The sequence below is a fragment of the Poecilia mexicana genome, unplaced genomic scaffold (assembly GCF_051168715.1).
Source record: "Poecilia mexicana isolate PSO_F unplaced genomic scaffold, ASM5116871v1 scaffold_21, whole genome shotgun sequence".
Lineage (NCBI taxonomy): Eukaryota > Metazoa > Chordata > Actinopteri > Cyprinodontiformes > Poeciliidae > Poecilia > Poecilia mexicana.
In genome coordinates this window covers 13,880,107-13,897,040 of record NW_028263390.1, presented here as the reverse complement: position 1 = coordinate 13,897,040, position 16,934 = coordinate 13,880,107, and the positions used below count along the sequence as shown (strand labels likewise).

Genomic DNA, 16,934 nt, shown 5'->3' with positions numbered 1-16,934 from the left:
TGACGAAATATTGTGTTGCTATGCTTCTCCTCTATATGTATCTAGGGACCCTTTCATTATATTCTCTGGTGGTCTGTCCTACGACACGGTGGGACGGAGGCCATGTCTGACAGTTATGCACGGAAAGAGTATTGCGGTGCTGGAGATGGATTATCCTATCGTAGACTTTCTCACGCTATGTGAGACACCATATCCTAATGGTAAGTGTACGTTTTGGTCAAAACTGGCACACTTTAGGCACATCTGTAAGCGGTATTTACATGCTCCTTGTGGATTCAAACACACACACACACACATTCTTCAGTCTTTTTTTTTTATTATGTCAGATTGCTTGTAGCGCTGCGTGTTACTGCTTTTTGCAATAAATTCCCCAACGGAATGGATTCTACCTCTCTTTCATTATCTGAACAACAAAATGTTGTGTTCCATTTTAATTTCGTAACTTCGTACATAAAAGGCTTCCATCAGAATTGAATTATTGTCTTCTTTCCAATGCTGGCGCGTCAACAGTTTAAACAAGTCCGGCCTTTTTGCTGAACAACATGGGGTGCTGAATGTGTGTAATCCTGGGTGTAATCTCTGCTGCTACGTAATGTGCCACATGTACAGTTTGAGGGAGGATTAGCAGATTATGTAACAGTTCATTAAATCGCTGGGAACCTGATGGCACCATCCACTGCTTTTTTTTTTATCTGGTGATGGTCACAACTGGGTTGCTGTTACTGCACAAGACACGTCTGCTGATGGTGTGTGATGGTGTGCACTTAAATCCTCATTAAATTCGGCAACAATTGGCTTCAGAACATGCAGTATTCCTAAGTGTAATAACACTGGAGGGGGAATATAAATGGCTTCCACAGCCCCATGCATCGTATTAGTTGATATGCATTCAAAAGACATGTTTCTGCTGGCATGGCCCAACAGTCAGTAACGTAGTTTTTTTGTTGTTGTTGATGTTCATGTGCCACTCTGATCCTGTAAAAATTAATAATATTTTCCCTGCACAGCCAAACGGGTCAGCATAAATACATTGCTCTATTAACCAGATTTAATGTGCTCACGTAAAATATAAAAAAAGGTCATTTATTCCTGAATATATCTGACTCAAAACCTTCAGCCAGTCGTTTAATCAGTTTAAATTTTGCTCCTGTTGACATTATTTCTTCACGCAGAGCAATTTGCAGAAACATGTTACTTCTGTTTTCACTCATAGATCATTTTGTTGGCACCATAACTCATTGCACATTCAGATGAGAATTGCAGAAAAAGTTAACTTTTAAATTAAAACACTTATATTGTCAGGGATGGCCTTCTCTTGTCTGCAAACTGATTTGCATAGCCTGTCTAACAATTTTCAAATTATGAACATGGGAATTTTTATAAACCACACAGGTTTTTGGTAATATTATGAATGAAATTTGAATATAATTCCAAATGAAGGGTACAAGGATTTCAATAACAAAAACATTTTTATTTTTTATTTTTGTTGGACTGCACCCTTCATCAAGCCACTCAAAACATTCCTATTTTATACTTTATACTTGTCTGATTTACCTCTTTTTTATTTTATTTTTTATATAACAGGTATAACTTGGACTAGTTCCAGCATGACAGTCGTTATCAATGTTATACTTCAGAAAATATAGAAACCCGATATTCACTTTTTTAAGTGGAAATGTTTGTAAAGCTACCTCAAATTCAGACATTCCAGTGTAACAAGCAGCTGTATCTATGATGAAAATAAACCTACAATGCAATACTACGTAGATTTGTTGGTAACACTTTATTAGAAGGTTACCTGCATAAGACACGACACTGTCTTAGACATGACATAACACCTGCCATGAACATGTAGGAGTCTTCATGAATGCTTAAGACTCGGTGAATAATGACGCTTTTAATGCAAAGTTGACACATTTAATTGACTTTTAATGCAAGTTTTAATGAAACTTTGCATTAAAAGTGACATTATTTACTGATTCATGCTAAATTCACACTTTGATGCAACTTTTAGAGCACCTTTGCATGTTTATGACAGTTTCATATCAGTCTTACGGACACCCCTTCAAATAAAGTGTTACCAATTTATTATAAGGTTTAGAGAAAGCCTGATGCCAAAAAGCAATTTAATGCTAAAAAGCCAGTTTTCTGTTTTTATTCCTTTATAAAAAAAAAAGAAAAAAAAACGAAGGAAATAATAAACTTTTTCAAGGTCCCCTAAAAAAAGGCTCTTAACTCTAGGCTGATGTCGTTAAGCAGCTGTCAGCACGAAACAGCTTAGTGATGGCTGTTGTCTCTAAAGATTAAATATTTGCATACATTCACTACAAAAACAAGCTTGAATGGGGTGCCAGTGTACTAGCTACAAGGTTGAGCCTGTGAATTGTTCATAGATTACATGTTTCCATGAAAATCTATAATCAAAATTATTTTCAAGACGGTTTATCCAGATAAAACACAGACTGATCCAGTTCGAATTTTCTATGCAAGATTCGTTCTTCTGTGGTTTGTAGGAATCAGGGGCGTTCTCCCAAGTGTTTAATAAATGATTCCATCTGTTAACTTTTGCAGATTTTCAGGAGCCTTACGCTGTGGTGGTCCTGTTAGAAAAAGATTTAGTGGTGATCGACCTTGCACAAAATGGGTAAGTCTTACTTTCTTAACTACATTATTTAAAGCTCCTTTGACCACTAAAGTTGTCCTGGGAGTACCTCTGTTTCCATTTATTGTTCTTTTTTTCTTGTCATATTCCAAAATGCAATGTACATAAAGCAAGCGTGTTTAACACTTCTGTCAACGTGGAACCACTTCAGGCATAACAAGTTGTGTGATCGGTGTTTGTTCCGACCTTGTTAACAGTTACCCCATATTCGAGAACCCATATCCTCTAACGATCCACGAGTCTCCTGTAACCTGCTGTGAGTACTTTGCCGACTGCCCTGTGGACCTGATTCCTGCACTTTACTCCGTTGGTTCGCGGCAAAAGCGACAGGGTTACAGCAAAAAGGTACCGTAAAGAACAGCTACCGCACCTCATTGATAAAGGCCTCTTTCATTTTTTTTTTTTTTTCAATATCAAAGAGAAAAAGGATAACAAAACCTTTAAAAGCCTCCTCAGAGAAGGAGAATAAATCACAGAGATCCTGTGAGCAACACATCTGCAGGAAATGCATTTTCACTCTCGGTATGATCAGGACGCGTATATTGTATGAATCAATACAGCAGCATTTACTGTTTCATTAACACACTTATCCCTTTTACTTATCCTCTTTTGTTTTTGTGATACTTTATCGTTTCAGATGATTTACTTGGAGTCAAAGAAAACCTGAGGAAATAAAAAAAAAACATGTTTTTAATTAAGGATTTGATATATTTAGAGAAAAATAATTGAACCCAAATGAACAAAAATATTTTGTTTTATCAAGTTTTCCAATTACAATTTTTATACTGTGTTCATTTATAATCAAAAAGTATTGAAACAAATGTCCCCATTTAAATCACTCAGTTAATATTTTAGATCCATAGATGTAGCAGTTTAGACTTTATTTCAAACCAGGGAGTTATAAAATGTGCTGATTTTAATTTTTACCCTTTATACCTTACTGACTCATAATATACAAATTATGTATGTAAATTATTTAAAAAAACACCTTCTAACCTTTATGCCATACTCCAAAAACAATAAAGTTGCAAGGATTAAAGGGCAGTTTTATGTAACTACAAATTGGACTCCAATATAATCTCAACAATCTAATTATAACTAAAGTAATATTAATTAATGTCGTCGTGAAGCAAGACATGCATAAATCTACTAGTTCTCAGCAATTCTATTTTTTGTTCTGCACACCTCCAGTCTCCTCTCATTCTCTTCTGCCTTTCTTATATCATACCAGACAGACCCCCCTCCTGCTCTTTCAGCCATTATGTATGCTTATGTTCTTTTCCTTGTCGCCTTGTTCGGCTTTCTGTTGGAAATGTCAGAATGCACTGACCTGAACTGGCAGCCTAGCCTCTTCTTCTTTTCTTTTTTTCTTTCTGCTGAAGAAAAGCTTCACTGAGCTGCAGGGGGGCCTTCTCATATGAAGATCACCATGAGTCATACTGGTGACCTTTGTGTGTGTCGAAGACTTGAGAGCCTGACCCCCCACTGACACACACACACACGCAATCTCTCGCAGAGGTGTATAATGTGTTATTGCAAGACACACTGAGAGAGATGCCGAAAGACTCTCTGCGTGTTGCCATCTGTAAATTCACACATGCAGACGTTCATCGTGACATCTCTGTGCAGATGTGGTGTGCACAGCGACAGCTGTTCGTTGACATACCTGTTAAACTAATGTGTGTGTCCTCTCTTCATCAAGGAGTGGCCTATTAGTGGCGGAAACTGGGGACAGGGCACACAGAGCTACTCCGAGATCATCATCACCGGGTAAGATGAGAAGCACCGTCACTGACGTGATGCTGCAATTGTTTTCCGCCTTAACTGCACTCTTTAGGTCAACTCGGCGAGAACGATTTTTACATTTTCCTTCGCAGCGGGCACCTAATTTAGATTTTTTTTGTTTTGTTTTTTATGCGTTATAAGATTCAGCAGAAGCAGGGTTTTCTTAGTGCACAGGTGACACCAAGAACTCCTCTCTTATTCCTTTCTGTTCACCTCTATGACTGACTGACTGAATGAATGAATATACTTTATTAATCCCAGAGGAAAACTCACAAATGTGCTCAATTGCTAGTCTGCAGAGGTTAAGGTTCTCTCCAGAATGCTGGGGCTTGCAGCACTTTTGTCGCAAGTCCATTAACCTTAACTGATGCTAAAGATATGACAATGTCAACATATTTGAAAAGGGAAATAATTTAATAAAGAAGTTACATTTTTGTCACCAGTATGGGAGATAACTTTGCTTTCGTCAATACAAATTGTGGTACATGGCTAAAGGACATTCTGTCACTGACTTTAGAAATTTGAGAGATCTATGTTTTTCTCACTTTAAAATGATCTAATCTAATCTTTAATGATGTTTATTATTGTAGACCACTGACTATTAATCACCTGACTAACCTGCAATGTTGCTCGGAGAGGAATCTGTGAAAACAGAGAATCAAACCATAATAACTTTTGTGAAATTGAAAGGCCAGTATAAAGGAATGATAGTATGCAGTGAAAAAAAAAATATGCCATGAAGCTTTTTCACATTTTCATCACATTTAATCTCATTGTACATAACGTACACTGACAAGCAATAAATTCTTATTATTACAACCTTAAATCTCAAACAGGACAAAATTGTGGGGCAGAATCCTTATTTTTATTACGTTTTTCCTTTCTTTCATTCCAGCATAAAGATTCTAACCTGCATTTAGCGCCAACAGTAAACTCAACTGCTGAACTGTTCCTGTTTTACAAAAAGCAGCCCTCACAACATAAGGCTGCCAGCATCATGTTTCAAAATAGGAAAAACAAAGAAATGCTTAGGATGATGTGCCACATTATTTTTCCACCTCACGTTTTTCTGTATGTAGGCCAGAAGGTCTGGTTTCATCCTCATCCGACCAGATCACTTTCTTCCAGATTTTGGCTCTGTCTCCTATCAAATTTGTGGCAAATGTCTAGCTAGGGTTTTTGTGATTGTCAGTATTGACTTTCTCCCTGTTATTCTTCTACAAAATGTCTTTTTTATTTCATTCCAGTCATGCTGATGGAACAGTGAAGTTCTGGGATGCCTCTGCAAGTACGTCATTCCCACTGTTAATCTGTGCATCCTGTTTTCTGTTTATTTTTTTTAGAATATCATTCTGTTAAAATTGAACTTTTTCCAAACTTTCAGCCAAAGAGGTACATTTGAGAGAACATCTGAGATATTCAGTGTTGGAGATTATTTTTGGTTAAGTTCGTTCTCACAGAATTGAATAAAGTGAATAAAGCCGTTGTTCAGTTCTGAGTCTTTACCTTTTTGACACCGTAACTTATATGTTTTTTCCTTTTCAGTAATGCTCCAGGTGCTCTATAAGCTAAAAACAGCAAAGGTTTTTGACAGGAACCGATCCAAGGAAGACAAGGGCAGCACCGAGGTGTCGGACGAAGATCCCTTTGCCATTCAGATTATGGCCTGGTGCCCTGAGAGCAGGATGCTCTGCGTGGCCGGGGTGTCAGCCAACGTCATCATCTACCGCTTCAGCAAGCTCGAAGTAACTACTGAGGTGGTGCAGGTGGGTTCCAGTTGTTGCCTTTATTTAAAATGTTGCTTTTTACTTTTTCAAAAAGTCAGCTGCAGCAGTGCAAGCTCATACACACAACAGAGTTCCTACACAGTCCGAAAAAGAATCGGATCATCAGTTCCTTTATTTCCATGTCTTCCTTCTTTCTTTCCTTCTCCCACTTTTTGTTTTGTCGAGATCAATATTTAAATCCTTCTCATCATAGATATATTTGTCATAAATTCATACAGAACTTGAGTCTTCTAAATCTGAAAATGCACGTAAATGACAGAAAGGTCTGCAAAGCTGAGTCTTGAAAAGTTTAGATTTTTTTGAAAAAAGAAGAAAAAAAAAGAAAACCTGTGTTCAGGATAACAAGGTAATTGAAACAATCTCCATCTCCAAACAGGGGCTTTGTTTTCTTGTGATTTGCTTTCGACACTCGGTTCCTGTCCCGATTTAAGACGCTTAGACATATACACAATACACACACACTCGGAGGCAGTGAGGTTGCCATGCCAACAGACAGCAGTGAAGCAAGCAAAGCTAGACCAACGTTATAATCTTCTTTGATAGCAACCTAAGTGTTAATGGCAGTGCAGTGGGAGTCTGTGTTTAGCTGAATAAAAACAAATGCAGTTGATCTATTCTCTGTGCTGCTGCTGCTGCACCTGGCTCTTTTCAATCACAGTGTGTGGGCAGTGCTGTGATGCGTCTCACTGATGCCCTCTTTTTTTTTTAAGTTCAGAACTGTTTGTCATAAATATTTAAAACCCTCAAAAAGCATTCATGAATTTAAAGAGCCTGATCAAACTTACACCCCCCCTCCCCCCACCTCACAAATGCTGCAGTGTGGAATCAGGGCTAGATACGAGGATATAGCTGGAAAAGTGTTTTTTTTTTTTTTTTTCTTTTCGTTTGCATAAGGCCAAACTTCTACACAACCTTGTAGGAGTGAAGATAGAGGAGAGAGGGAGAGAATCTGAAGAAGGGCACTGATCACTCTAAACTCCCACATGTCAATGGGGCTAATGAGGCTGACAGAATGCCAAGGAGAAAAGCTTATCGGCATTGTGTTTGAGCTCAGGAGCTGTGTGTATCTTTGCGAAGGCGGAGGTTGCAACGGGGTAGCCTGGAGGGGGATTTGGAAGGAATAAAGTATTTCAGTATTCGAGGACCTCTTTGACTTTCAGTCTGCCCACACACATGCAAGACCCATCACTGACAAATCCATTTCATCACAGGCGACTGTCTGAACGCATGCAGATGTCATTCACCATCACGTTATCCTGTTGTTTGAATAATTGTTGTTGCCACGCAAAGCCACGTGTGAATGTCTCCACATTTTGTCACATTTACACTTTGCTGCTGTTTATTTGAATTTTAAATGAAAGTGCAACTCTTAGTAGCTCTTAATTTTGCAGTTGAAGGAAAATTACTTTTTTTTAAATACATTTGCAAATTAAATTGATAGTAGAAAAAGTAAAACAAACAAAAAAAAAAACAACTTCTGACAAAAGTGGGAAATTACCTATAGCTATAAAATCTGTGCAGCATATCGGCTGCATTAGCCGTACAATGTATCATCCCCACTAAAATAAAATTCTGTTCCTATTTCTGAAAAGCTTGCATTGGTATTCGGCCCTCCGAAGTGATTATGATGTAGAGCCAACTCGAGCTGCAATTTTAGCTCTGGCAGCTTCACAGTCTAAAGGCTAAAATTGTTGCCAATTCTTCTTTGCAAAATAGCTCAAGCTCTCAGTCATTGTGGGTGGACAGAACCTGTAAACAACAGTTTTCAAACCTTGCCATAGATTCTCATTTGGATTTAGGTATGAACTTTGACTGGGCAATTCTTACCCATGAATTTTTCACCACACCTAGCACTGCAGGCGCAGTCGGTCAGTTACGATGTCATCTGACTAGAGCATTTCCTTTATGTTTGCCTTTTCACACCCTAACATAGTTCGTGGCTAACAATGGGACTTCTTTTTTCTAAGGGGCAGATTTTTGGAGTGTACGACCAATAAATAGTCCTGTTGACAGATTCTCTCCCGCCTGAGCTGTGGATCTCTGCAGCTCCTCCAGAGTTATGAAGGGCCTCTTGGCTGCTTCTCTGACTAAAGCTTTCCCTGCCCTGTTATTTTAGATGGGCATCCATGTTTTAGGAGCCTTAAATGTGTGCTCTGACCTGCCAGTCATGTTTATTGATCTAATAAAGACCAATAGACACACCTGTAGTTAAGTTAGCAATTTTATCAATCTTACTTTTATGCAGAGATTAAATAGCACATCATTTTTGGGGGATCCAAGTATACAGAGTTCTGATTGTAATGTGTCAAAGTGATAAAAGGTTGCTGTGTATGTATAATTTTGCAAGACACAGTATAAATGTGGTACTACAGTCCCAGAAAACACTTTATATGTTAATCTGTAAATTCTAAAACCCCTATCATAAAAAAAAGAATGAAATTTGACAGGAAATAAAATTGAAAATGCATAGGAACCCTGAGATTCGCTAATATATTCTCATCTCCGCTGTCGTCCTGTGCACATCTGTGTGTGTTTGCAGTTACTAGAGGTGCGAATGCAGTACGAGCTGAACGAAACGGAGTCTCCAGATGGTGGAGGTGGCGAACAAACATCGGCACATCCCACCCCTGGTGCCTCCCCTCAGACAAGCGGCCCACCTTCACACCCCTCTACCAGCAGCAACAACTCTGACGGAGGCAACATACCCTGCCTTAAGTACGAGACAGACGTGCACAGAAAAGGGCTCACATGAAAGAAGTAGGAGCACTTGCATGCACACTAACACACACAAGTCTTGCTTTCAGCCTCGAGCACAGCTGCATAGAGTTATTCAGAGGCCTTGAGCGTTCTCAGCCACAAACCCCCCCATCTTCCCCTCTCACACAGAGCTTCATCTGCTACACATATCCAGCTGCACCACTTGTACTTCTCTTGTTTTTGTGCCCTTCTTTTGCCTTTTTCTCATTCCTTTTTTTTTTTGTCTCTTCTACAGAGTACGAAGTTCTCCATTGAAGCAGTCTCCAGGCTACCAGGTGGATTTGGTGGTCCAGTCGGTGTGGGTGAGTGGAGAGCCTCCTCAGCAGATCACAAGTCTGGCGATGAATTCCTCCTACGGCCTGTAAGTGGATACACCGAGAGTTTGTAAGAACACTGGAATCTGTTTCAGCTTCATCTAGAGGTTTCATTTGATGTTGTTATATTGGCTGATAAAATTAGTCATGTTTTTTTTTGTCCCTTTGCAACCTTAAACTCTTTAGTCTTATTTTACAGGCATTTCATGTGATTGATCAGCATAAAGTTGTGAACAAATGAAATGCATATGGAAAATGATACATAGTTTCTAACAATGTTTATATGTTTTTTCTTCATAGAATCTTAAGTGTACTGTGCATTTTAATCCAGGCGTTCTGAGTCAATGCTGTTGGATAACTTTGTTTCTAACCCATGCGTTTTTATTCTTGTTTCTTAAATTTCTTGCCCTTGTGCTTCTTCCACTGCCTCCGTCTTTGCTTCAATTGCTCCCTAGATTGGTGTTTGGCAACAGTAACGGCCTGGCGGTGGTGGACTACATCCAGAAAACGGTAGTTCTCAATCTGGGGACGGTGGAGCTTTACGGATCCAATGATCCCTACCAGAGACAGCCTCGGTCGCCAAGGAAAACGCGGCAGCCTTCGGGAGGTAAAGGACAAAGAAGACATGTGAAAGATGAAAAGTTTGTTGAAATTTCTGCAACCAGCCACAATGAAGATTTTAGATTTTTAAACGCAGGTTGTTGTTTTTTTTTTTTTTTTGTTTTGTTTTGTTTTTCTTTTTCCCAATGAGACGCTAATCGACATGCACCAAAAATGTAGAAATAGAACTTTGCTAAAAAAAATAAAGGGACACCTAAATAACACAATGTCTAAGTAAAGTCAAGCTGTCCAGTTAGAAAGCAACACTCAATGTGACACAATTTCACCTCCTGTTGTGTAAATGGAACAGACAACAGGTGGAAGTGAGAGGCAATTAGCAAGATGACTCTTATAAAAGGAGTGGTTGTCAGGCTGTCTCATTCTTTCTGGCTGACATCTAAGTGGTAGCATGCAATGAGGTCTACAACCCACAGTCAACAGGCCACATCAATGGGATGTGCTATAAAGCTTTGCAGTGTCTGTCGGTACAGTGTCCAAAGCATGGCAGAGGTACGGGGAGACAGGCCAGCGGACATAAGGGTGACATGAGAGCCTGACGTCCACAAGGGGAGTCCTTGATTACAACCCATTATCGAGCAGAGCGATCAGCATTTGCTAGAGAACACCAAGATTGGCAGATTCACCACTGTTTTCTTCACGGATGAGAGCAGGTTCACGCTGAGCACGTGACAGAGTCTGGAGACGCCGTGGAGAATGTTATTCTGCCCGCAACGTCCCCCAGCATGACCGGTTTGGCGGTGGATCAGTAATGGTCTGGGGAGTCATTTCTTTGGAGGGCTGCGTAGTCCTCCATGTGCTAGCCAGACATGCCCAGTCTACCATAAGGTAGCGGGAGAAGATTCTTGTGTTCATTGTGAGACCGTATGCCGGTGCCGTGGGCCCTCGGTTCCTGAAAATGCCCGGCCTCATGTGGCTGACGTGTTTCTGCAGTTCCTGTACGTTGAAGGTATTGATGCTATGGTCTGGCTTGTACATTCCTCTGATCTGAATCAAATGGAGCACATCTTTTTTCATTCCATCCACCAACACCACATTGCAGCACAGACAGTCCAGGACATGACCGATGCTTTAATCCAGATTATTCGATTCATTTGGATTTAGTGTTCCCTTTATTTTTTTGAGAAATAATAAAATTTAAAAAAAGATGCAGAAAAACATGAGTGAAACCAAAAGCTAAACAAAATACGAGGCAGACTAGTGGCCTTTTTTAAATTAAGTTAAAAATGATAACGCGATGACAAAGTGACTATTAAAAAAATATTGAACAAACTCACACTTTAATAAAAAAAATCAATCTAAGCATTTAGAAATATAATTCTGTTCTTTTCAGCCTTTCACCGGTGGCCATATTAATACACAAAATCCCAAAGGAAATTAATTCAAATTTGCATTTTTTTTTCTCAGATGACAGGTTTAGCTTGTCATTAAGCATGATGACTTGTCATTGCCTCGAAAGCTTCACCACTGGTGTTTAGTCCCTGATCTAATCTGTAAACTGATCTAAATATGAGACACACATACACTGCATCCACGGTGGCTTGCTAAAATATTTATTCCCAATCACTTTTTTTTGCATCGTTTCAAGTTACAGCCACAAATTTTATGTAGTAGAGATACTTAGGACTGTGGAGTGGGAATGTTTGTCATTTGATGTGTACCTATACCAGTTTTATACATCAAAACTAAAATACATGCCCATCCATTCCTTTTAGCAGAAGTACTCATTCAGTCAGATTTCGTGAACGGCTTCTGTGAACATTCATTTTCACGTTCTACCAATCAACCTCAGCTGAATCTAGATGTGGATTTAACTAGGCAGTTCTGACACAGAAATGTCCTTTGATCAAATCATTCCATTTTATTTTCGTTTGTGTGTTTAGGATTGTTTTCCTGCTAAACGGTGACTGACTTTTGAAACCACAAATAGGATTTCATACACTGTTGAAGTGTTTTTAGCTGTAATACTGGACCCCATGATGTCCAGTATTGGACATCATGGGGTCCAATACTTTGCTCTATGCACATGTGTATAGAGCAAAGTCCAGAATCCGGTTTCTTAATACAGCATTTTGGTTATAAGCTAATTAGTTATAAGCAAACCCTTCTTTCACATTTCCCGTTTCCTAGATATCTTGAAATGCAAAAGGTTCCCTATTGCTTTCTTTCAGCACTTTTTTTTTTCTTGCAACTCTTCCATCTAGGTCAGATTTGTTAAGTGCAAGACAAATAGTTGTCCTGTCAACAAATTCTTCATGAAAGCTGCGAGTCTCTTCAGCTCCTCTAGCGTTACCGTTGCCCTCTTGACTGCTTCTCTGATTAATGCTCCCTTTGCCGAACCTGTAGTTATACGCAGACAGGCATGTCTTGGTAGACCTGCCATTCTCGTTCTATTTTCGGCTGATGGATTGAACGGTGCCCAGAGTTCTGTTCAAAGTTTGAGATATTGTTTCATTACCTAACCCTGCTTTAAACCTCTCTGCGGCTGAATCCCCAACCTGCCTGCTCTGTCTGCTGGTCTTCGTGATGCAGCTTTTTTTAAATTTTTTTATTAATATTCTCTAACAACCCTCTGAGGTCTTCAGGGAATTGTTGTATTAATATTGACATTAAGTTATAATTAAGAGGACAGTTTTAATTAAAATAGTTTTTTTTGTCATCTATGAGGCTGCAGTGTATTTTTTAGTTAAAGGTATTAGAGTAACAGAGGGTCACTAAATGAATATAACATCTTTTAGATTTTTATTTGTTAGAAATAAAAACCATTCAATACATCCTTTTTTTTTTTGGCTGAAACATGACAAAACAAGAAAAGGGGCAAGTATTATGAGCACTTTTGCAAGGTCAGATAAATTGATGCTATCCAACTCTAGTGTGCCAGGCTTATCCATGACAAAGCGTTTTAACACAGCGCTCACAACTCGACCTTTTCCATTTTTGTTTATGGTCTCCACATTTCTGCTTCCGTACCTTTTGATGGCATGTTTTTTTTTTGTTTTTTTTTTACTCTCCCTGAGCTCCAAAGCATCTGCAACACGTAACTGGATTCAACGTCGACACACTGCCATCATGTGCTGAACAACAGCAGTTGCAGATACACTGCCTGCTAGAAACCCAATTCCCATTTGTCTTATTAGCAAGTTTGCAAGGAACGCACACATGCTGAGTGATGACCTTATAATGACTCGTCATCGATTGCTACTGAAAACAACTATCGAAAACTGAAAATATTGAATTTAGTCATCTTCATTTCCACAATGTTGCAGAAAAATCTGCTGTATGAATACTACATCTGGTGTCACTATGGGCACCAGGCTGGTTCATGTCGGGGCTTGGCGAGCTTCAGCTGTAATCAGACGTCCAGCTGTGTTTGTGTGCCAAGAGGGAGTGCGGTCTGACTAGCTTTCTGCCCCACAGGACAATGTCACACATGTGCATGACTGCACACACGGAAACGTGTATGTGGCAAAAAGGGAAACAAACATTCAAACTGAATGGAACCCACTCCGCTCTTTTCAAAGCAGAACACCGCCCATCCATTTGTATGTTTTGCTTATTTTTACTGCATTTTTTTTGAGCTGACATATATCGTTTACATTTTCAAAATAAAGATTTCATTCATTCAAGTTTAATGCCGATTTGTGTTTCATCTGCTCCGCTGTAGGCTTGTGTGACATTAACGAGTGTTCGGCCACGTCGGAGGATCGCTGCAAGTCTCCAACTTCAGGTAACGTGTCCTTCAGTGTGCCTGTTGAAACGGGTTTGTCCAAACAGTACAAGTCCAAATTGTGCGTTATACCTTTTATACAGTGTAGACAGAGCAGACATCAGTTTTTTTTTTGTTGCTTTTCAAAAAATATTATTCTTAATTGTTGCTTATTAAAGCAGAACTTTACGGTGCACATTTTTGTTAAACCATATTGTTGCTTTACTCTCAGTTTCACTCATCCTCAGCATTTGGAAATACTTTTTTTTTTTAGTCCATACAACATATTCCCATTTCCACACGTATTCATTAACCTCTTCTCAGAGTCCAATACACAAAATTCAAATTTCTTTAATAGATCATCATATTTTGTGGAAACTATAAATCTTTGTAGCATATATGAGCTTAGCGTTACTGTTGATAGTTGCAAAGTGAATGCAGCTTTACATTTAATAATGTGTAAGAGAATCCTATTAGTTTCAGTTAGAGAAATAGGTAACACTTTATTTGAAGGGGGTTGAATAAGACTGACATGACACTGTCATAAACATGTCATAACACATGTCATGAACATGAATAAGCCTTCATGAATATTTATGACTGTTGTCATAAAGCGTCATTCGGTAAATTATGACACTTTTAATACAAAGTTGACATTATTCAAAATGTCTTTGTTATGACAACTTGACATTAACCAGGAAATCATTACTGTTTAAACTTTACCTTTAACAACATAAAGTTACCTAATTTTTAAAGTGCAATCAGTAATACTTTTATAACAAATTTATATCAGTAATGATTTCTTGGTTAATGTCAAGTTGTCATAACAAAGACATTTTGAATAATGTCAACTTTGTATTTAAAGTGTCATAATTTACCGAATGACGCTTTATGACAACAGTCATAAATATTCATGAAGGCTTATTCATGTTCATGACAGGTGTTATGACATGTTTATGACAGTGTCATGACAGTCTTATTCACCCCCTTCAAATAAAGTGTTACCTAGAAATATAATTTTTGCATTTTCAGTACCTGCGCAATGGCATAATTATCTAAAGAAATAATAATAGAAGCGCTGTGATGCATTTAATATGTTTCCAAGAATATCCAAATTAATTCTCAACTTAGATTTTATGTCAATATCCTTCAGTTTGTTTCCTGGGTCCACTTACATCTATTCCTCTAAATGCATAAGCAGTTTTTATAAATGGTAACAAAAGTACAGATTTCTGGTTTGCAGAGATGCTCCTCTGTTTGCATTCATATAATCTACATTGCTGGTACCCTTGGGAAAACAAAATGGCCCAGTTTCATCTCATTATGGGTGAGTTGGCATCTGTGCGATAAAATGATGAAATTTAAAGGTCAGATACAAATCACGTCTCCGAGTCTGGCTGCTGTTTCCAGGTGTGATTGTAGTTCCAACCAACCTGTCTGGTGCCATCAAGACCCCACAGTATGATACATCGGTCTGCTATGCATAATTTATGGTGAAGAGAGAGATAAGGGGCTTTCCAGCATAAGTTATCTGCTTTAAATAGTCATTTGGTCTAAGCCCAAGTTTTTTATTTTTTTTTATTTTCAGAAATGTATCAGGGTTTTCTGATGGGATAACAACATGGATTGCTTTTTTAATCACAGTTATCCTCTAAATTGTTCAAAAATAATTAAAAATTACATAAGCACACAACGTAAAGAAATTAAAACTTTATGTGTACGTTTCTTTTTTTTTTGTTTTTCACACAAACTTTTTTCACTTCTGCACAAGCCCATATGAAAAGCTGAAATTAAAGCTGCAGTTGGTAATTTATATATATATTTTTTATTTTATTTAAGTTTTTTTGCATATTTGTTATAACTGTTACTATGTCCTGACCGTAGAACATGAGACGTATAATTTGTGAACAAATCAATCTTCTCTGGCTGTAGTACCACATGGAGGAGGCAGAGGAACTCATTATCTTTGTCATATTATACTCGACATAGTGACAGTTTTGACAAATACGTAAAAAAACAAAAAAAACATATTCTTTATAAAAGATACTGCAACTTTAAGCTGATATTCTGAAGAACTATCGCGTAAAAAAAAAAAAAAACAGATACTTTGCCCATTAAAACTAAACTGACTCAGGAAGTTGTTTCTAACTGTACATTTACTGTACTTTACTCCCCCTCCCCTTATCCCAAAAGTCTTGATGTCACACAGCAATCTTCAACAGTTCTACAATGGAGGTGGTAGAGGAGGTAAGACTGGCCCAAAGTTTCCATAAGAGGCTCTGTTGGCAGGACAAATATGGTCCCAATTTGGTACCTGTTTTTTTTTTGTTTGTTTGTTTTTGTTTTTCTTTGTTGTGAATACACTTACGTTGTCCTTGGTGTCTATAGTCAGCAAATACTACTTGGAATAAATAATTTAAGTGAAATAAACAAAAAAAAAAAAGAAATTTCAAAGTATGTCAAGGTTACCTTCTGTTCCACTACCTTTTTGTTCTGTTTGCATTTCAATATAAGTGGACAGCTTAATTTGTTTTTGTACAACAAATTCTTTTTTTATATATATATTTGAATGCAAAAAAAATACATAACATTGAGAAAACTGAAAGTTCTTGGAGCAGAGGATGACCTAGAATGACGATGACATTGCAACTGCTTTGAGACAAATTAGTTGTATGATACACATCCTGCATGCTACTTGTATGTAGCACATGTGTCAGAGACTGTAAGTGTGTTTGCGTTTGCCGTCTGTCCTGATATGATTGTTTACAATATGGTATGAAACCCCAGAGCCCATCATTATTCCAACTTTGTATTCATTTATCTCCAGTGCTTTGGTCAATGGTAAAAACAAAATAAAGTCTGCAAAAACTTTAGTGTCACATTTGAGATGCCCCTAAACCTTATATTGAAGAATAGACCAGTAGATCAATTTATTACCTAACTGTTTAGTGTCTGCAATATTAAATCTAACAACTGAGCATTTCAATCCAAGTTTTCTACGTGCTGCAGTGATGTTTGAATTAAGAGGGACTGGATTGACTGACGCACCTCTGTGTCTGTGTGTGTGATATGACCTGCTCTGCACTGTGCTCAGACATTTCCAGAAAACGGTCAGCGTGGGAGGAATGTGCCCAGAGCTCAACTAATACAGGACTTGCAAAATATTTGACATTTAAGCCAAAGTGCTAAGTTTTTAGAACGGAATAAAAAAAACGTTGTAAGTTTTATGTACAAAAAAAAATATTTTGCGAGAATAATAATAGACACCTTCTGTCAAAACACATAGGAAATACTGGAATTTTAGT

General features: G+C 38.1%; 1 protein-coding gene across 1 annotated transcript in view; it reads left to right on the top strand.

Annotated features, from left to right (window-relative positions):
- Nucleotides 1-16,934, top strand: part of stxbp5a (syntaxin binding protein 5a (tomosyn)) — a 105,625-nt gene that overhangs the window by 76,123 nt on the left and 12,568 nt on the right. The window contains exons 10-21 of the mRNA XM_088001830.1: nucleotides 46-200; nucleotides 2,572-2,644; nucleotides 2,860-3,007; nucleotides 4,365-4,432; nucleotides 5,695-5,735; nucleotides 5,993-6,213; nucleotides 8,774-8,949; nucleotides 9,227-9,352; nucleotides 9,761-9,912; nucleotides 13,588-13,702; nucleotides 15,401-15,430; nucleotides 16,724-16,745. Coding sequence (XP_087857956.1) covers nucleotides 46-200; nucleotides 2,572-2,644; nucleotides 2,860-3,007; nucleotides 4,365-4,432; nucleotides 5,695-5,735; nucleotides 5,993-6,213; nucleotides 8,774-8,949; nucleotides 9,227-9,352; nucleotides 9,761-9,912; nucleotides 13,588-13,702; nucleotides 15,401-15,430; nucleotides 16,724-16,745 — 1,327 coding nt within the window. The remainder of the gene's footprint in view (nucleotides 1-45; nucleotides 201-2,571; nucleotides 2,645-2,859; nucleotides 3,008-4,364; nucleotides 4,433-5,694; nucleotides 5,736-5,992; nucleotides 6,214-8,773; nucleotides 8,950-9,226; nucleotides 9,353-9,760; nucleotides 9,913-13,587; nucleotides 13,703-15,400; nucleotides 15,431-16,723; nucleotides 16,746-16,934) is intronic.